Raw genomic sequence first — 19,978 nt, forward strand, 5'->3', positions numbered from 1 at the left:
TGGCTGATCTTGTCAGAAAAGGCTTGTGCTCCATTCGACATGGCTTTTGATATGAAATGAGTTGAGGGAAAGAAAGACAGAAAATTAGTTTTTGTCAATTGGTCTTTGAATGAAAACCTTGAGACTAACGATCAATTCTGTAACATCATTGAGCCCCTCCGATATACAGCAAAGTTGAAGTTGTTTCCTGTTTCGGTAAATTGTGGGCCCTTCCCGAAAGGGAATTTCAGCCAGCAACCCACATCCCACGCCATCTTTCGTCATTACCGCCTTTATTTGATGTCAATAATCATATCCCATTGGTATAGGGAGCTCGCACAAGCCCTGGTGAATCGGATACATGAAATCCCACTTCGAAGATGGAAATATGGAACAAAAAACGTTAGGATTCATAGTTCTTGATTGAAAATTAACTGAAAAAAGTAAACACAGATTTGATTCTCGGTTTGGGTAGGCATTTGATAACCTTTAATCCCCATATGAGCTGTCGTCGGTCACAGAGTGTGGCATCCAATTCTGAACACTTTTGCTTGGATGGATGCATAAATGGAGATGAAATGTCAGACGCAGTTTTGATCTGTCAATTTGTGAGAAGATCAGAGGCTGAAGACGAAGATTGCCGTGTGAGATGGTATCGCGATATGGTGTGGAACAATACGAGGAAAATATGTATATAGGTACCGCAGAGAGACGAAGATGATTCGAAACAAATCTACGTTCTCCGTAGAGACAATCTCCACAATGTGGTCTTCGTCGTTATCAAGCGGCCTATTCTTTCCTCTCATCCTACTATTTACATTTGCCACTGCAGACGACAAATACACAACCGCCTCGATACAACAGCCACGAATGCCGGCCCTCTAACAACAGTCTTCACACAGGCTGCGTCGTGCGCTCCCCCAGGCACAGTTGCCAACTACGGGTACCCATATCTACTACCAGGTTGTGAAGGTCTTTACAGAGGCGAGCGTTGCCCACAGGATGGAAATACAATGCATACTTCAGTCCAGGACGCTGTCCAGCCTCCTACAAGACCTGTACACTGCCTATAGGCGCGCAACAGGCGGAGACGACTGCATATTGCTGTCCAGAGTAAGAGGCTTCCCTGTTCTTCCCCAAATTTCGCATACCAATTGGGAAGAACCAGCACTAACAGCACATCACAGCGGCTTTGAATGCAAAGGCCAAAATTACTGCGTAAAATCATTCAATGCAATCTCCACGATGACATACGTGGATGCAACACTTTCCACACCGCGCAACGTTTACGGTTCACGGCATCGCCCATCCAGACTCGGTTCAAGACTGCTCAGTCGACAGCCTGTGCCGACTGACTCGCGGAGTCTTCCGCGCCGGTTCCTGTATACGCGTGAGAAGATCGGTATTGGGATTGGGGTTCCCGTTGCTGTTGCGCTTTTGATGATTGGAGGCCGATAGGGGCGAGGAGGGCGAGAACGGAGGCTGAACCGCTTATCTCTGGGTCTGGGGGTGAATCTGGGGTTGAGTCTCTGCTAGATGATATACCGCCGCCTTATTCTGGTTCTTCAGCTGCTCGAATGGATGGGAGGTCTATGCTGGAGAAGTTCACAAGAGGTGGTAAGCGGCCTTTATGATTTGGTTGGATGTTTGTAATGGGCTGCTTTGGAAGGCGAGGCTATTTGCATATACAAGACACTTCGCGTATACAAGACTGTTGACATGGGTTCCGTCACCTGCTTTCTCAAGATGACAAGCCATGGCAGGGGTCCAAATGTAAGAAGTTACTAAGAACCAAAGAAGAAAAAGACCTCTGAGTCTTTTTTTAAAAGCACAAAAAGTTGATACTCCCTTCGGCCCTTGGTTATCCCCCACTCAAGGGCCGTTGGCTTTCCAAAGCCGTTGGTGCCCGTCCACCTCTCCCCTCCGGCCGAAGGGGAGAGAGGACGGCTAGACACCAACTGGTCCAGCGCGGATATCCAGGGTTGAGGGGGGTGCTCTCACCTGGGACCGACAGCTAGGCCATAGGGACATTCGGTGAGATTCTAACCCCAATTTAGGTTGATACCATCCCCTTTGTCCCAAAGAGGAAATATGTGCAAGTCAGGGATCGAATCGTCCCTCTCTCTTATTATTTAAATAAATCTGCCAAAACACTCACTATAATTATTTTACCCCATACCTCAATCATCGTACACTCTCACCAACACACGATTTTATATGCAGTCTCGCTCAAGCCCACTTTCCAAGCAGAGCCATGATACCAGCACCAAGCAACAAGGCCAGCACCATAAATGTCAGACGCTTGTCATCCTGAGTGCGGTGAGGATCAAACAAGAAATCCCTCGCCAGCAACTCAACAAGACCAGTGTACAACAAGATACCAGCCGAGATGGCATCCAACACACCAGAGACAACATTCGCAGTAAACGAACCAGGGTTATAAGTCGTGCGCAGTCCCAGACCAATAGCAATAGCAATAGGCGTCGTCAGTCCATAAGCAGTACACAAAAACCAAGGCAACCAGCTCCCCTTCTTGAACGGAATACTGGACATCCGAGCCCCAATACCGAGGCCTTCAAATGACTGATGGAACACAAGCACAGGATAGAGAGTTGCGAACTCATCACCAGCAACACCGAGGTTCAACCCGATGATCACAGAGTGGAAGATGACTCCGAATTCAAGAATCAGGAACGCGGCAATCTGCTGCTTAAACGACCGCTCGATCAGCAGTTCCTGAGACTGCGACTCAATCTCCTTCACCTGCTTATCATGCGAATGCGAGCGCGAAATTGATCGTCGGACCCCATGCTGCACCTCGACTCCACTAGGAGAAGCCATCATCGGCTCTGGGTCCTCACGACAGATACCATACCTCACTTCGACCCAGCGCTCAGCGCCAAAGTCCAATAAGAAGACGACCATCAAGGATGTAAGGACAATAGCAGGACACCAGGAGTAATCAGCCCAGTGACCCGTCAACCCGACGCAGGAGTTTCCACCGATTTCAGCATAGGCCGGGTCGAGGAGGTGGATGAAAGCCGTGGCAATGATGACACCTGCACCGAAGTATTTCGCAAAAAGGTAAACGTAAAGTGGGATGCGGAGGCTTGGTGCGCGCTTTGCCAGCACGGGGAAGAAGGTTGCTGCTGAGGAGACGACTAGAATGACGAAGATAGCTGAGACGCGCGCGCCCATGCGGCCATCATATTCGTTTCCCTCGGCATTGAGATAGCAAACGATCTCGGCTGGGTCGGCCATGTCTAGGTCGACGTTGTGCGGGTCGAAAGCCATTCTTAGGGAGTGGGTGGTTTGAACCACTTGTTTGGAGGGAGAAGAAAGAGCGACTTTGATGGGATGAAGAGCTCCGCGGGAGCTTGGGGGAGAGGGCCTCAGAGGGGGAAAGCGCGATAATCGTGCTTCGGATCAGGGAGGAAATGGTCGGGTGTTTTATATCGGGTTCTTGACAGTCGGCTTTCTCCGTTGAGGACCTTGGAGAATGGTGTCTTCGCCTGCGCGTTTTGGCCCCCATTAAATGGTTGGTCCGTATATCATGGTTTGAGATATTATTTTACAATTATCGCTATTATAATAAGAATTAAATTGGAGTTGCGAAAACTTCCCAAAGTTGTTGATTGGTCCCGCAGTCAAAGACTTAGGGCTACGCACACTCGGGAAAAATACCAACCGCACCCTCCATTTTACCAGCATCCAGACAGGTACACCTGGACCCGAGAATCCAAGATTCAGATACTTTCTTGACCAAAGCTTGTAAGCGACCAAGCCTCGAAGTAAGACTTACCAGCGGACCCGCAACTAGTCGCAAGTGATTGGGTCCATAACCACAACCTACCACCAAGGTCCTTCCGTTAAGATTACACGTGGATCACAACCCTGGAAAAGCGCCTGTAGTGGCAGGAAATATTACTGAGAACGGCAGGTGGGCGATAGCCTGAACCTAGATAGATGTTACCTGCCCACAGTTGCGTAGGAATGTGGGTATTTCGTGGTCCAGATCTGATATCCCTAAACGAGATACCCGTCATGCGCGGAAAAGGAGAAAAGACAACGTGCTGCGTCGGCTGATTCCGGCCACTGATTCGTTGGATAATAATAATGGGTATTTGTTCATCGTAGTGGAAATTAAATGTTAGATATTGGATAGTGGTGTGTCGCCAAGATTATCATGTCTGGTTCGTTTCTTCATCACATTCGTGGGCGTCGCCGCCATGAGTGGGTTTAACAAAGGGAATTAGGAAAGGTGAGAGAGAGAACAGAACCTTGGGAGCTGGATCCCAAGGTCCATGTCTCTCTGCCCAAAGCCAAAGCCGAGAAAAGAAGAAAGAGAAAAGGTAAAGCATCCAGCCCAAAATGACAAGTCCTGCCCATACATGTAGCCCTTGTCTCCCCTAATGGACACGCTGCAGCATAACAGTAACAGTCCCAAAAGCAAATCAGAGCAAAAAGAAGAAGAATATAATGTAAACAAATCGATAAATCATCGCAATGCAAATCGCCAGATGCAAGGACTCATATCATATCTCGTTTCGTTTCTCGTAGCCCATGCCGCAGTTTCCCGCGTGGTCTTCCAAGGTTGTCTGTACATCACACATCAAACATCACACATTCGCGTTCACACATGATTCAGGTTCCCACCCTGTCGTTCATCGTTCGTATAATATAAGTCCCCCGCCTTCCCTCCATTGAAAGCAAAAACACACGCTCCGAAATCAATCGCTAAATCATCACGCTGTGCCGGTAATCCTGAGCCCAACCCACCGAAAAAATCACATTGAAGGTGTCAAAAACATACAAAAATAAATAAAGGAACAAAAATGTTGCGTGATCTATCGTTGCACGCTAGAATTTCAAGAGCCATTGCTAGCTCGTATTTTTGAGAAGAAAAAGTAAAAGGGGGGGATGACAGCCACGTCTGACACCCAAGAAGAAAAAAGAGTAGAAGAAGGACGTAAAAGAAGAGGAAAAGAAATAGAGACTGTCGTATCGAAGTAATTGCCGAAACAGATCAGCTAAGCATGGAAGATACCCTCCTCCTTGACAGGAGTAGCATAGTCCTGCACCATACGTCTGAAATCGCGAATAACCTTATCAGGCACACGATCCCACATAAGCGACCTGGAATAAACATCCGAAGGCACGGCATGCAAGCGACTCTGCTGAGCAGCCGAATTACGCATGGCAGCAAGGGCCTGCTGCAAACTTGACGGCTGTTGCGGTTTAAAGCCAGCGCCATCGTCTTCGAACGTCGTCAGGGAGTTATACTGGTCGGCGTTTAGAGCGAAGACTTGTTCGCGCTCTTGCTGCTCTGTCGGCATGACTAATGTGTCGTGTAGCTGGTCCAAGGCCGAAGGTCCGACCTGTTGATGTTGGGCCCCCATCTGGCCCATTTCCATGCCACTAATTGTTGCGGGGTTTGGGCCTGAGGCTGTCGCGTGTGCGGCATGTGTCAGGTCCTGACCGGGCGACGAGGCCAGCACGGCTTTTAGCACGTTTGCAGACTCGGCGCGGTACTCTTCTGAGAGTTGGGGGAGCGAGCGGCCCGGGATAGAGGTGCTGTTTGAGGCGATGAATGCGCCGAACAGGAGACACATGTAGAATGCGTTCCAGCTGATTGGCAGGTCGCCGGTGGATTTCTCCGGGGCTTTGGGCTGCATCTGCTGGCTTACGTTTACTGCGTGGGTGCGGGCCTGGAGGTGGTCTTGTTGCATGGGTACTCCGGTTGTCATGGCGAAGTCATCCCAGTGGGTGTCCATGGTGAGATTCTCGAAGCCGGTGAAGTCGCCAGGGGTGGCTTCTGGTACTGGCTTGACGTTGACGCCTCGCTCGAGTTTGTCCACTGTTTCCATGAGGATGTTGTTTTTCTTGCGCAGCTCGGCTGTTTCCAGCGTGTGTACGCGGATGACTTCATCTTTTTCCATGTGCAGGCCTTCAATGTATTGGTTCATCTGCTGGTGGGTGACGATCCACTCGCTCTTTTCACGGAGGAGCTCGGCCTCGCGCATTTTCATGCTTTGCAGTGCCTCTTCTAGGTCGCCGATTGTTGCCGTGAAGTGTTTCTTCTCTTCTTCCAGCTTCTCGGTGTGCAATTTCTTGCGCTGACGAGAGTCCAGTCTATCGCATATTAGCAGTTGTTTCCATTACATGTATGGGTGTCACTTACGCAGCCTGCCGATTCCGCAGCAGTCGCTTTTGTTGCTTGAGCTCCTTTATCTCGTCCTCGTTGTTGGACTGACTGATCAAGTAGTCGATATTACTCAACGTTCGCTCAGCCGGGATCTCAAAGCGGGCGTTCTTCTTCCGGATGCCATCCCGGCGCACAGTCAACGGGGAATCGTGCCGGTATGTAGGACTTTTGGTGGAATGAGACGGCGCATCAGCCAGATCCATTGGCGCCGGCATCCAGCCCTGACTTGACTGCGGCGACATGGCCACACTTCCCGGCGCGAACGACATACTCCCCCGGTACGACATCGGGTTCATAGGGATCGCACTAACAGGACCAACAGCACCACCGGCAAATGGAGCAGACGAACTCTGCTCTGCTTCAGCGGGATACTGATCGTAACCTGCGGTCGGGGTACACGAGCCGGAATCGGGGCGCGGCATGGACCATGACGACTGGTATGACGCTGAGTGGGGGCCGTCGACGGGCATGAATGAGGCGCCCGTTGAGTTTAGCATGGAGTGACCGAGATGCGAATTTGATCGGGACTGGTTGGAGGTATGCGAGTAGTTGGACCAGACGGAATCCCGATGTGAGTAGGCATCTGGGGCGTCGTACGAGGCGCGGCGATCGGAGAGATCTTCGGATGAAGGTTCCAAGATCTTGTCGTCCAATACACTCATCTCGTCTTCTTCCGTGACCTCTAGTGTTGGTGACTGTTGATAGAAGTCAGATTGGAAATATCGTGCCATCATGAGAGGCGGTGTGGTGTGGTTGAGAGGGGTGGGGCGGGGCAGGATTTATAGAAAAGATGAAAGATGAAGTGCGAAGTGCGAAGTGCGAAGTGAAAGATTAAGGCGGCAAGATAAACAAGATGGACAAGATGGGCAATATGGAAGAGGGGAAGATGTCTAGTTCCCGGGGGGGAAGACGCAGGCTATGTAGCAGACGCACGCCCTCGTGCGGTTGACATACAGGTACCGAATACCGAAGTGCCTGCTTGAGATTAGCGTGTCGATCAAGTACCCGGTACTCAGCGGTCTGCGCGGGAGTAGAAGTGTGGCCCCCGGGGCTCCATCTCCGTTATTGGCTGCATCATTCTGCTTGGGCAGACCTGCATTTGATGTTTGATCTCTGTTTTTGCTCTTCAGCCGCGAGTATTACTAGAGATGTACGACTCACCCAGTAACCTACAGCCATTCACTCGATACATGACTATTGAATCTATGTGCCTTCATTCTCTAGTGGGGGATTTCCTTATCGCCTATCTACTGTCGTGGGGGTGGTCTGTGCCAGACGTTATGGTATACTTCAAAGTACCTCAGGTGGTCAGATGCTCTTAATTAGTAGATGTTCTCACTACCAATCATTCCAAATCGTGATACCTTGTACGTCTTGTATTTCTTGTACATACTTCCGTTTTGTTTTCCCTTGGGATCTCCATCTCGTTGAATCTCTGGTACGGGTTCGGCCCGCTGATCCACTGTTGGGCCGACCACGGTTTTCAAAGACAGTGAGGGAGTAAGATCATTTTCCCTCATGACCTCAGCTCTGATCTTAGGCAAGGATCAAGGAAGTAATCTTGGGGAATCCAGATCTTGTCGGATGCATCTCTGCACCCCCCATATGGCCGAAGCAGCCGCCCTTCCAACACCTACCGGTTTGCAGCCCACACGTAAATAGGTGCGGAGTGCAGAGAGACGCCAATAATTGACGGATGGATTCCCGTTTCTTGCTCGTTACTGGGGATAGACAGGGTGACAGGCAGGGTAGGCACGGTGACAGAGAAGGCGGCAGCACGAACACCCCCAATCCAGACTCGACCACTGGAAGATACAGTATCATATCAGGCATAGAACTAATCAAAGCCAACAATCAAATAATACCGTTTTGCTTTTTCTTTCCCTTGCGCTTTTCCCTATCCTTTGTCCGTTTCTTGTCAATACCTGCCCTCAGCTTTGCCGCCCAAACCGCCGTACCTTGTTCCTGTAAACAATTTCCCCGGAGCACAAACCCCCTCGGCGGTAGCCCCTTGAGTCTGTTCGCCAGCTATACATAGTGCCAAAACAGCCCGTGACAATGATAGGCCTGTCAGCTGGGCGGGTAGGAAACCTAGCCTGGATAAGATCTGGCGGTGAAAACGCCGACTCTGTCCAATGGAGATCCAACCTGTCCTTCGGTCTCTCCGTACTGTCTTCCGTCACGGTGCAAGGTACCCGATGCTGTGTATTCAAGTCAATAACGTTTTTATTTTCGTTCTAGACTGTGTCTATCGGGATGTTCCCAGTACATGAGTAGCTACGAGGTACGAGTTACAGTTACCGGCTACCAGTTATGAGTAAACCTCTGGCCCCAAGACTGGACTACCCGGAAGCAAGACAAGACAACATCCCATCTCCCAACAATACGGTGAAGCATGAAACCACCCGTTTAACCCATGACTCACAATGAAACCATGATCGACCTTCTCTCGCAGCGCTAGAAAAGACCATGGCAGGCCCACCGGCTCCACATCAAATTCCAATTCCAATTCCAATACATGTACATACTGTACTCCGTACTCCGTACTGCCTATGTACATGTACATGTACATGTAGGTATTATGTAGGAAGCCCACATCCTGGAACAGGCTCTTCCATACAGAGGGCATACAACCGTGCGTGCCCAAGCACTCTAAAACACACCTCCTCAGCCAAGCCTGAGCCAAAACTCAACTCAAAGCCTCACTTTGGTTCCGGTACCTGCCTGATCGGCTGTGCGCTGGGTACATTGGGCATATCGTGGGCTTGGTTGGTGGGTTGGATTGGACGGGTGCTGCGCTAGGTGATCATTCGGTAATTATTGGTTTCCACTTGCTGTTTTTCTGGGCTCGTTTCGGGGATGCCTTGGTTGAGGTCTTCTTTTTGGGATGGGTGTTTGGGATATTTGGAGACATTTGGTTCACCGTTTTATTGACTCATTTTGCAGGAGACCTTAGGCATTTTGGGGGATTTGGGGGGTTTCTTGATGTTCCTCTTTGGGGAAGTGGAAGAGGAGGGATTTGTTTAGACTGGTCCAAATATGGGCTTCATCATAGTACAACTAAGAGAGTTGAGTTGATTTTCTCGGAATGAGTCACTGTCTGCTTGGTTGTCTCTTTCTATATCTTTACTATTCCCGTGCCTTTGCAGTCTCTTTCCAGATGTCTTTGGCCCTTGAAGCACCAAACCAATCACGCTTCTAGTCCCAAGCCATAGATACAAACTTCGACAGAGGATCATTGATCGTAAAACAGTATTGCTAGGCAGAAATACTGTAGTACCATTGAGGCAAGATCTATACAAACCTCCGTAGACGATTCAACACTTTGATGCTAACCAACTGGCCATGATGCAGACACACCACGCAGTGATTTAAGCTGTGCTACACTCCATACATCCGCTGGTATCTGCTTGACTCGATACGTCCAAAGAAGGGGTTTATCACACCTTGGACCCGTAGATGAATGACACCAAAGATGTGATCTACTCTAGGGCCACGTTCAAAATGTGGCACAGGACTATTAATCCTTAAAACTTTATTATAGGTCTAGCTCTATTTCCTACTCGGTTTGTTCTATTTGCTATCTTGCATAGGCTGCCAGATACTTCCTATCTATCTATGATTATCGTACGATTTGTCAACTTGAACAAACGGTCTAGCATTTACAAAGTAAACCATAATATATTCGAATGTACTATATAATCAAAGTCGCCAGGTCCAGATTCTAACTTATCGAATACATACAATCATGTGTTCTCTCCTACCCTACTTCTGAGCTGTATCTAACAACCCACCGCCGAAACAACCACCCGAGGGCCATCCTTGTAGGCCTCGGGGTGATATCCGTCTGTTTCCAAGACAGGAGTTCGCTGCGACACTAGATGATTTAGCTTTGAGTATCACGCAGAGATACTTCACCGCCTCAAATCACACAGTGTGTCAGCAGGTCAGGGTCCGAGGTCCCTGCGGTTGAATCACCGTCACATGTCTTGGCGGGAAGTATAGGCAATCACATACAGTAGGCAACTAGGGAGTTCTCTACAATAAGTTTTTGGATTAGGGAAGGGATTCAATTAAGACAGTTCATTCTTTGTTTTTCTCATATTTCCATGTTTTTCACAAGTTCCATGTTCCATATTCCATGTCCATATGGCATATGCTCGTGTTCTTGCTTGAATGCTATGAACATATCCGGGGTATCACCAGTTCGAATTAAGCAGAATCAGAAGTGCAAGCAATCCAAACTACAAAGAGATCTAGAAGCGGATGAAATCCTGCTGTCCGGCCATCTCACCACTATCCACACCCTCAATGACAGTATCATCGAAAGCATCCGAGTCGACATCATCCGAGTCAATTGCATCGTACTCCTCTTCCTCGCTAGACGGATCAGAGTCATCCTCACCCAAATTAGCCTTACTAGCAGCTGCAGCTGCAGCCTTGCGGATCTGGCCGGCACGGTCGACGTGTGGCAGCTGGCAGCGCTTCTTGTTGCAGGCGCCGTTGTTGGCATAGTCAGGGCACTCGTGGACGTGCTTCTCTTCGCATGCGCTGCCCTTGTCGCAGAAGCCTAGTGTTGCGAATGCGCGGCAGACCGGCGCACCAGGTGTCACCCGGATGTGTGCGTAGCGACAGTCGGGGTTGGCGCATCGGCCTCTAAGGAAATGCATACAGGTAGGGGAACGGTGAGGCGAAGGCTCATGGGATAGATCACAGCTGGTACCTGCGCCGCATTGCCCTGTTTGTAAGAAGTCCTTGCAAATGGCAACCTTCTCTGGATCGTGGGTGAAGAGGCAATCTGGGCCTTTGTAGCATGTACCTGGAGGAAAGAAGTGTTAGTTTTTAAATTGCAAGGAAGGTAAATCGGAGCAAGGTGGTCCGTCGGAAAATAAAATACCGGTCGTGGAGAATCTTTTGCAAAGCTCGTCGCGTTTCTTGTGGGTTGTTCTAGTTCAAGGTCAGTATATGAAAAGGCGTTGCTGTAGAAAAACCCACTTTTTGGAAGCCACAGCGCCGACGCGGTGGAGGTTGCCATTCTTGCTACGGACGAAACCCACGCCAGCAACTGTGACGCGCTTGGGTGTGGTATTGGCAGTGTTGGGATCATCTATGAGGGGTAAGCCAGTTCTGTGCGGAGGAAACCCATGGGGACACGCACTCGAGATGCGAATTAACTTGCTTCCGCCCCGAGCGATTTTGAACGGAACCTCGTTGACGAGAATCTGATGGCCAGCTGAAGGGTTGGCTGGGGTGGACACTAGAGCAGCGCCGGAGCCCTGCGCGTATCGAAGAACCTTGGCTTGTTCCCGTTCTGTCCGTTTCTGTTCCTTCAGTCTGCGTGTTTCCTCGATAGCCTTTGACCTAGCCTGAGTTTCCTTGTCGTAGATAGCAGAGTTGATCAACTGCATGTGGCGATCGCGCTTTGCAACCCAGCCATTACCAATCGAAGTCGGTGCCGAACGCCCTTCACTGGTGTTGTCACTCATGGATCCAGGAGAAGAGGTGCTTCCTTGGTTTGGTCCAGCCGCATTGTTCAAAACAAGTGTGCGGTGTCGGTGAGGCGCCGTTGCCCCTCGACCTCGGCCTCGACCTCGGCCGCGGGGGTATGGAGCCCATCCGGAGTGGGTAGGAGCATGGCGAGACACGTATTGAGACTGGTGGTTAGTTGACTGGGTGTCTTGGCTCTTGTGGCGATTGATTTGACCTGCTGAGGGTAAGGTTATGTCGAAGCGAAGCTGATGTTGGGGACTGTACCTGCAAGCTGGCCAATCTTGGCCAGAAGATCTTCATTTTCGGTCATGGTGACCTGCTGGAGCTAAGTTAAATTAGTGAAGGCCAGATATGACTTGAAATTTCGCAGTTTAAGAAATAGTTGTGGGCGTGGAAGGTATGCGTCAAGTGGGAGGAGCTCAAAAGTTACGCTCTCATGAGAGCACTGGTGGCGCATCGTGTCACATGATAATGGTTGTGTCGGTTACAGGCGGCGGCTGTGGCCACAATGGCAATTTCTATACTTCCTTTATTCACGTATCATCTCGTTCAGACTTATGGCCCCATATTAAGGTTCCAATTAATAAAGCACTTTATTCATCAGTGAAAGGCAGGAGAAATATGGTAGTATCTGACCACGCTTGCGTATCACTTTCATTAAACATCCTTCTGCGTAACCTCGACGGGAGAAATGCACAGCAATAAGAACTTCCTATAGTATTTTTATTCGGTCCCTCTGAGACTTTCAGGAGAGCAAAAATGCATGTATCAGTTTTGTCGCTATCAATTTCATGACCTTGCCCATAAAAGGCCACAAGACTGCGTAGGGGGACCGCCTGGGCTATCTCGTATTGAGCTTTCAAAGGAGTAGCCACAATTTTTGCAGGAGCCAATATGAGCACGGGAGGCAACTTTTGAGAAATGAAAGGTCCTATGTCCAGAGTTGGCAACATCTCTGCGTATTGTGTAAGGCCCTCAGGCGGACTGAGGGAAACCTGGGAGAGCCACGACTTTTCATAATCAGGGCTTCTTGCAGACGACGTTCCAGGTATTCTGGCAATTCCCCCTTCCTCCCCTCCTCCTTTCATCACCCACATACATGAGATCCCAATGTGCTCCATGCCTCTGGTCAGCTTGTGTGATCAACTGCGTGCGGTGACAAGTATGTTGGACTTGGACAGAAGATCAGGGTGTGTGGACGGTCTAGAGGATTGCCCATGTCCTCGAATATCACGCTAGAGCACTGAACTCAATACTTTCGAGCAAGCAGTGGTATCCAGTAGCACTGAAAAGCCCGAGTGTCGAGCAAAGTCGCACCTGAAGAATGACTTATTTGTACCTCTGACGTGCTCGACGCTATTGGGCAGATTGAGAGTACCAAATGGTAGTTTCGATTTCATAACAAGATATTGGATTCCAATGGAAAATGCAATGCGGATAATATGGCAGTCTGTTATCGAATAGAGTCTATTTCCAAGTAACTGCCAAGCAGACTACCATGGTCTTTATAGCTTTGATGGCCCTAGCTATGAGGTGCCTGGGGAAACTGTGAAAGCCTAGATACTGCCAATACCGAACCTCCAACGCACTTCATCGATATATTATTTTAAAACTCACTCCATGCTTAGTGGCGTAACATTCAAGAATACAAGGTGAAGGGAAGTATCCTACTAAAGTTTGGAAAGCACTTCTCACTATCAATCATAGGCACCAACAGGCAAACTTATGAGGTAGTGGAGCCGATGAAAATCAGACCTCCTTTCCAGATCTCACTCCTAGCAAAATAATGCATAATGCAAAGCCAATCTGGTAGCTGCTCATAGTGAGCGAAACCTAACATGGCTTTAGAGCACGATTAAGACCAACTTGTATAGCTCCACCCAAGTTAACATTCACTGGGTCAAGTTTAGGAGCTTCTAACCCATTGTCGTCTGATACAGTCATAGGCCATAAATCCTTTCCCATCCCTACATGATTAACCCCCCATCTTCCAACAACTTCAACCCGAGGCATTCGAAAATGAGTGAAAAGGAGGTGAAAAAAAGAGAGGCCAATATGATGCGGAAACACAATGTATGAGACGGTATACTCGCTTCGAGGCTTTCATGTAGAGACTCTCCAATGCTTCACCAGTATAAAAGATGTACAGGAGTGAGTTGCCCTAATCTAAAGCTGATGTAGGGATGTATGATACTTACGGTACTATACAGTATAAAAGTAAAATTTTACGGTAGGAGAATTAGCAATTTGAATCACGCTTAATTTGAGTTGGTCAATTAGGACTAGGTTTGTAGAACTAATGTACTGAGTGGACAAATGATTAGTGATATCATTTACAAGGCAGGGGAACACATGTCCGAAATTCGCTACATATGCACGCACATATACTCATATTATTTACTCTATATCAGGCGGTCATCTATATTGGAACTCTCCCAAATTGATTGACGTTGTTTTGCTTCGGTTCATTGAACGGTGAAGCTGAACACCACATTGGATAGTCCACACTCAATGACTGTTGATGCCAGAACCTTCTCCACCACTTACAACATTTTTACTTACTACCTACCTTGAGCAGACCTTACATACACTCTCCGGCCTTGATTCGGACATATTCCTATCTTAACCAGTGAATACCCACGGATAAACCCCGAGTTGAGGTCATGCATAGAGCCTGTTCACCGCCTTCCGCTTACAGGGCTGAATAGCTCCATCCCGAGTGTGGCGTGGACTTTATCTTCAACAATCACGCGCCTCCTCCTCCCGCCGCCTCTTTCGGCCCATATTACCATCTGCCAGTGGTCGCATTCTACCGATCTTCTACTTTCCTTCTGAACGCCCTCGACGCCCGCACCCATCATGGCCCAGGTCAAGCAAGACCCAGATGGCCCTTACATCAAGCCCGACCCCGAAAGCAAGGACAGAGTCCTGGCCGATATTGACGATGAAGACCTCTACGAAGACGCAGGAGATCTCGACTTTACGCAAGCTGGACAGAATGTGTGGCTCTCGCGCCTGCCTCGGCAGCTCTGGGAGCACTGGGCCCATCTCGATGATGACGAAGAGATTGAGATTGGCACAATGAGAGTGGAGGGGACACCAGACGACATCAAGCGGGTAAGTTGAGTATGCGCATTTACTCTGACGGGTTTTAATATCCGTTTGTCTTCCAGGTCAGCTTGCGCCTACACGACCGTCCAGACAACCGAGAAATTCCAAAGGACTACACGCTCCAGCGACAGACAATCAATGCTGCAAGCGCATCACACCTGACTCACAATACATACGTTTTTACGGAAAAGGATATCCCAGGCGCCGAGAACCGCATGATAGACTTTGGCGGACCACGCTCGGTTCTCTATGAATCGCAGAAACGCGAAGAGCGGCGCAAGGACCAGGGAAAGGCCCACGTACCTTGGCAGCGCAAGACGATACCAAGTATGTTGTGTCTCAGACATGCAGCATAGATCTTTGCTGACCATATCCAGAACAAACTGCGCTAGTCGGCGCAGTAAGTGAAGAATTTAACTGCCTTCCCGTGGAAAACGAAGAATTCCGACAGATCTCGGAGAAGCGAGCGCTGGAAGCTCTGAAGCCCCGGAAGGAAACTGTCTTTATTGATAAGATTCCCGGCAAGATTCTCCAGTCGCGTCATGCCCTTCCAACCGAGAAGGGCCAGTTCGTGGTATGTATACGCAATGTCTGGTCTAAAGCACACTTTCTCATCTTCTACAGCAAGCAACGAGGCCTACGAAAGGAAAGGCCCAAGAAAACAAGTCCACCCGTATGCCCCAAAACGAGCTTCTGGATCTCATCTTCCAGTGCTTCCGCGAGTTCAGATACTGGCCATTTAAAACACTCAAGTCAAGACTGGCCCAACCTGAAGCTTATCTCAAGCAGACACTGGAGATGGTTGCTCACTTGGTCAAGTCCGGTGATTTCGCTATGACATGGGAATTGAAGCCCGAGGCAACGCACAGCCAGTACGCAAATGCAACATCTTACGATGGTGCCAAGGAGGAGCTCCCCCCTGGGGCTGACGATCCTTATGATGATGGGTCCGATGATGATGCTTCTGGAATGGACGATATTAAGTTTGAGAACGTTGGTTGAACAGATATCATACCTCAATATGTAGCATAAGCAGACATGGCGTTATGGCTTTAACAGTTGGGTGGGATCGGATTCTTTACAAAATAGTCATAGAATGGACAAATTTGCTACATACGACCAGTTACTTCCAGGTGGTTATAGACTTGTTGTAAGTAGGCCTATTAATCAATGGAATCACTATGACCATAGCCATTACGTCTGCAGCTCTTTCACTTTCTTGTCCTCCCATTGTATCTTATACTTCTCCCATAGGGTGATGTACTGTTCACCGCCTCTGTATACTTAGCTCTTATCGATAAGCTCGGGCAGTATCTCTCACTCTTCAACCTCCCCGCGTCGAAAGGCCATCTTAGCACTTAGACTCACCTCTAACGACTCGGCGATTCGGCGATTCAGCTACTCTCCATCATGGCCTCTCAAGAAATTACAAATGCCCTAGCAGGCATCGAAGCCAACACCCACCAACCCACCAAGCTCCAACAATACAACGAGCTCCTCAACAACATGGTCACTAGCACATCCGGCCGCGAACTAGCCCAAGACCTAGTCTACTACCTAGACTCAATCCTCAATGAAGATGTCAGCATCGTCGCAGCCCGCCCCCTCCTCGACTCCTTCATCACCGTCCTCCAATCCCTCGAACCGGAAACCAAAATCAAAGTCGGTCAACACGCAGTCACCCTCCTCCAATCCCGCTCCGCCTCAGTAGAAGAACAAGACTCGCAAATCCGCGAGATCCTCGCAGATGCCTACGAATCTCAGGAAGAATACACAGCCGCAGCACGCGCCCTACAAGGAATCCACATCGACAGCTCGCAGCGCCTCGTCTCCGACGCAGCCAAGGCCCGTCTCTGGATCCGCATCGTGCGCTACTACCTCGAAGACGACGATACCACTTCTGCAGAAGCATTCCTCAACCGAATCAAGAATCTCCCCAGTAAAATCGAGGACCATGATGCAAAGCTGTACTTCCAGCTATCGCAGGCCCGCATCCTCGATGCCCGTCGCCGTTTCCTAGATGCCGCGCAGGAATACTTCAATGTTAGTCTGGCACCGGGGGTGGACGAAGGTGACCGCCTCACGGCTCTGTCGGCTGCCATCCGCTGCGCTGTCCTCGCACCCGCTGGTCCCCAGCGCTCCCGTTCACTCGCCCGTCTATACAAGGATGAGCGTACGCCGTCTGTTGACGAGTTCGCTATCCTCGAGAAGATGTTCCTCGACCGACTTTTGACTGCTGAGGAGGTTGCTGCTTTCGCGAAGAGACTTGCTCCCCATCAGCTTGCTGTCACTGCTGACGGCACCACTGTCCTCGATAAGGCTGTTATTGAGCACAATCTTGTGGCTGCAAGTAAACTGTACGAGAATATCCATATTGATTCCCTCGGATCGATCTTGGGTCTACAGTCTTCGGATGATTTGTCCGCTGGAGAGAAAGCGGAAGCTTATGCCGCCCGCATGGTCGAGCAGGGTCGTCTCCGGGGCCACATTGATCAGATTGACGGTATCATTTCTTTCGACGCTGAGAGTGCGGGTGGTGCGTCTGCGGGTGCGTCGAATGGGACGAAGCTTCGTCAGTGGGATCTAGGTGTGCAGGAAGTTGCGCAGGATGTGGAGCGTGTGGCTGCCAGTATTTCTGATCAATTTCCGGTATGTGCTGTTTCTTCTTTGATATCTAAATACTAATTTTGTGATAGGAATTCGCTACGAGCCAGATGGTTCATTGAACAAGAGTTGTACCCGGTACGCCGGCCCTATCTGATGAACTATCTACGAATTGATGCCAGCCCATACTCCAATTATGTCCGTTTAGACAGCTGAAAATACATTGATTATTCGCTGATATTTTGCTATATGCTGCTTTCGTTGGATAAGTACGTTGTGTAGGTGTATACCATCAGACATCGAAGACGACACGGTAAAGAATGCGACAAGAACAGTGACAGCCCTACGTTGGTCAATCTTCCCGATCACTACAAATATGTATGGGTTCAATTTCAAATATATCCATTTGAAAATATCTATTTGCGCCCAATATGTTTGGGATGAAACGAAATATGTACATTGAAAGACCAAGGTTGCGCAGTAAGATGGAACGGCAAGCCAAAGAACGCAGTTGGAAAGCTCACACGCAAACCACTGTATGTTTCACAGGTAGAAGTAGAATGACAGGTAAGAATGATAAAGAGAAAGGTAGGTGAATGCAATTGCATGTCATGGTTGTACAAACCAAAAAGAAAGAAAGCAGACAAGGCCACTTCCAGAAAGAAAGTAAAAAGGTCATCAATCATAACGGCATCACATAACAAAAACAACATCAACCCCCTACTCAATGAGTAAGCGTAGTTGTCGAGTTGTTATCCGGCGAGATAGAAATATCCGTTTGAACATTAATATTCAACGGCCTAAGATCAGACCCCAAAAACCCAGGCGAAGGACTCTCAACCTTAGTATTATAAACACCCGCCTGCATCTTCATATACTCCAAATCCGGCGACCTCGGCGAAGACTTCGACAAAAACATGGAGTTCGAATAATCCGTGTTGATATACGCGGGCCCAGTGCCATTGCGCGAACTCTTCAACTTCAACGCCGGGAAAAGACCGCGAATAATCGGCAAATTGGAACAAATCAGACCCACAGCAGGCTCGACATGCGTCCACAGCGTCGCCTGGTAAACCGTATACGTGGGATCGTCCGGACTAATCCAGAAAAGCACGACGATGCGGTAGATACTAGCGAAACAGACGAAAGCACCCAGTGCAAAAACACCGTTCAGCGCGAGCTTGTCTTGCCAGGCGCGGTGGAGGTTCCAGATCATTGGGATGGGGAGGATGAGGATGGCGAAGTCCATTAGGACGTTGAAGGCTTGGTTGACGATTATGAATTCATTGGCGTTGAAGCAGGTTCCTTCGATTGATTTGTCCCAGTAGGCGCGAAGCGGTCGACATTGGCCTGCGCATGCGAGGAAGATCCCCGTGCCCCAGGCTGCTATGAGGGTGTTTAGGGCAAAGGTTGCCGTTTGGAACTTGGGGGTCGTGAAGACTCGGCGGTAGAAGCAGATTATGCTTATTTTAATGGCTGGGCAGAGGAGGAAGTAGTTGAATTGGTTGGCGAGGAAGATCTGGGTGGGTTAGGATTGTTGGTTGGGATTGGTGTTTGATATAGTGAACTTACCTTCCAGTAGTTCGTGAGGGTCTTGGGGCTCAGTTCTGTGACGTGGGTTCCATTGCCTCCAATTGCACACCCTAGCAGTTGTTAGTGTATGTATAAAGCTGAGGCCATGAGAGACGAACAAAGAATCAACTCGACCAACATTCCAATCATCAGCACCATTGACCCCATACTAAGGTAATCATCAATGCCAAAACCAACTCTCCTCCTCAATCGAGCAAAGACTCGCAACACAGTCGAAACCAAACATAGACCAACCAAGACCGAGACGATCTCAATCATCGCCCAGCCTCTGTTGCTCGGCGCCATGGTCAAATATCTCAAGCAAAGATCAAAAGAAGGTGGGGTAAAAAAGCAACGGGAGTAAAAGAATGAAGACTCCTGGGGAGCAAGGATCGGTGAAGACTTCGATATAAAATAACGCGAGATCCGGATCAGCGCGTTCAAGCCTCGCAAGTTCCCAGAATCCACTCACACCTCCTAGTGGGCGATCAAATGGCCCGATACGGCACGGGATTTGCGCAAACGGGATATACAGCTCGCATGGCGGATGTGGGGAGTGGAGGACATCAGAGAACCTTGGAAGCGTGGTTGATATGCAATTCACGGATTTCTGGTTCACTGTCCAATAGTTTTGTCCATCAGAGCGAAGAATGTGTCATTAACAATCCATCAACGCACTCACTTTCCCTTCTCAGCCAAGATGGGCCCTCCCCTCCCTAGAGTATTGGCTCCACGGTGGGGATTCGGAGGCGCCCAGTCGGGAAAGACGGCCCTGCGATCGCCATCTGATAGTGTGATTGAATCATGCATTAGTGTTCCCGCGCCTATTCATCCTGTCCATTGTGTCAGAATCATACAGGAGCACATGTAGCTAGAACTATGATTTAACAACTAACATTATATCTCTACACACATACATGGATTTATATCTATATTTGTTACACTCGCTTGGAGACCCCCACGGCTTTCCATGGTTCACAGCGGGTCACAGGCAGAGTTCAAAGTGACGTGCAGATC

The 19,978-nt window shown here is 49.2% G+C and overlaps 7 protein-coding genes across 7 annotated transcripts; 3 read left to right on the forward strand and 4 right to left on the reverse strand.

Moving 5' to 3' along the window:
- Positions 1 to 741: 741 nt before the first annotated feature.
- PENARI_c015G06036 (uncharacterized protein) lies at positions 742 to 1,437 on the forward strand (the record flags this gene model as incomplete). Its single annotated transcript, XM_022633790.1, has 3 exons — positions 742 to 746; positions 882 to 1,037; positions 1,167 to 1,437. The coding sequence occupies 3 exons, from the start codon at positions 742 to 744 to the stop codon at positions 1,435 to 1,437; spliced, it is 432 nt and encodes a 143-aa protein (XP_022486458.1).
- Positions 1,438 to 2,208: 771 nt separating this feature from the next.
- On the reverse strand, positions 2,209 to 3,273 carry PENARI_c015G01140 (uncharacterized protein; the record flags this gene model as incomplete). The annotated part of the gene is made up of 1 exon (XM_022633680.1): positions 2,209 to 3,273. The coding sequence occupies one exon, from the start codon at positions 3,271 to 3,273 to the stop codon at positions 2,209 to 2,211; it is 1,065 nt and encodes a 354-aa protein (XP_022486220.1).
- A 1,736-nt stretch (positions 3,274 to 5,009) lies between these two features.
- PENARI_c015G02733 (putative bZIP transcription factor) lies at positions 5,010 to 6,915 on the reverse strand (the record flags this gene model as incomplete). Its single annotated transcript, XM_022633721.1, has 2 exons — positions 5,010 to 6,111; positions 6,161 to 6,915. 2 exons carry the CDS (start codon positions 6,913 to 6,915, stop codon positions 5,010 to 5,012), a joined length of 1,857 nt encoding a protein of 618 aa, XP_022486332.1.
- A 3,525-nt stretch (positions 6,916 to 10,440) lies between these two features.
- On the reverse strand, positions 10,441 to 11,984 carry PENARI_c015G02700 (CCCH zinc finger protein; the record flags this gene model as incomplete). Its single annotated transcript, XM_022633718.1, has 5 exons — positions 10,441 to 11,003; positions 11,082 to 11,131; positions 11,180 to 11,291; positions 11,343 to 11,888; positions 11,939 to 11,984. The coding sequence occupies 5 exons, from the start codon at positions 11,982 to 11,984 to the stop codon at positions 10,441 to 10,443; spliced, it is 1,317 nt and encodes a 438-aa protein (XP_022486456.1).
- Positions 11,985 to 14,533: 2,549 nt separating this feature from the next.
- Positions 14,534 to 15,787, forward strand: PENARI_c015G08175 (transcription factor IIF subunit TFG2; the record flags this gene model as incomplete). The annotated part of the gene is made up of 4 exons (XM_022633832.1): positions 14,534 to 14,791; positions 14,848 to 15,112; positions 15,163 to 15,359; positions 15,410 to 15,787. 4 exons carry the CDS (start codon positions 14,534 to 14,536, stop codon positions 15,785 to 15,787), a joined length of 1,098 nt encoding a protein of 365 aa, XP_022486222.1.
- Positions 15,788 to 16,195: 408 nt separating this feature from the next.
- PENARI_c015G10838 (PCI domain-containing protein) lies at positions 16,196 to 17,511 on the forward strand (the record flags this gene model as incomplete). The annotated part of the gene is made up of 2 exons (XM_022633895.1): positions 16,196 to 17,434; positions 17,482 to 17,511. The coding sequence occupies 2 exons, from the start codon at positions 16,196 to 16,198 to the stop codon at positions 17,509 to 17,511; spliced, it is 1,269 nt and encodes a 422-aa protein (XP_022486343.1).
- A 602-nt stretch (positions 17,512 to 18,113) lies between these two features.
- On the reverse strand, positions 18,114 to 19,267 carry PENARI_c015G03644 (uncharacterized protein; the record flags this gene model as incomplete). The annotated part of the gene is made up of 3 exons (XM_022633738.1): positions 18,114 to 18,908; positions 18,962 to 19,032; positions 19,081 to 19,267. The coding sequence occupies 3 exons, from the start codon at positions 19,265 to 19,267 to the stop codon at positions 18,114 to 18,116; spliced, it is 1,053 nt and encodes a 350-aa protein (XP_022486272.1).
- Positions 19,268 to 19,978: the final 711 nt, after the last annotated feature.

Source organism: Penicillium arizonense (assembly GCF_001773325.1).
Source record: "Penicillium arizonense strain CBS 141311 chromosome Unknown PENARI_contig015, whole genome shotgun sequence".
Lineage (NCBI taxonomy): Eukaryota > Fungi > Ascomycota > Eurotiomycetes > Eurotiales > Aspergillaceae > Penicillium > Penicillium arizonense.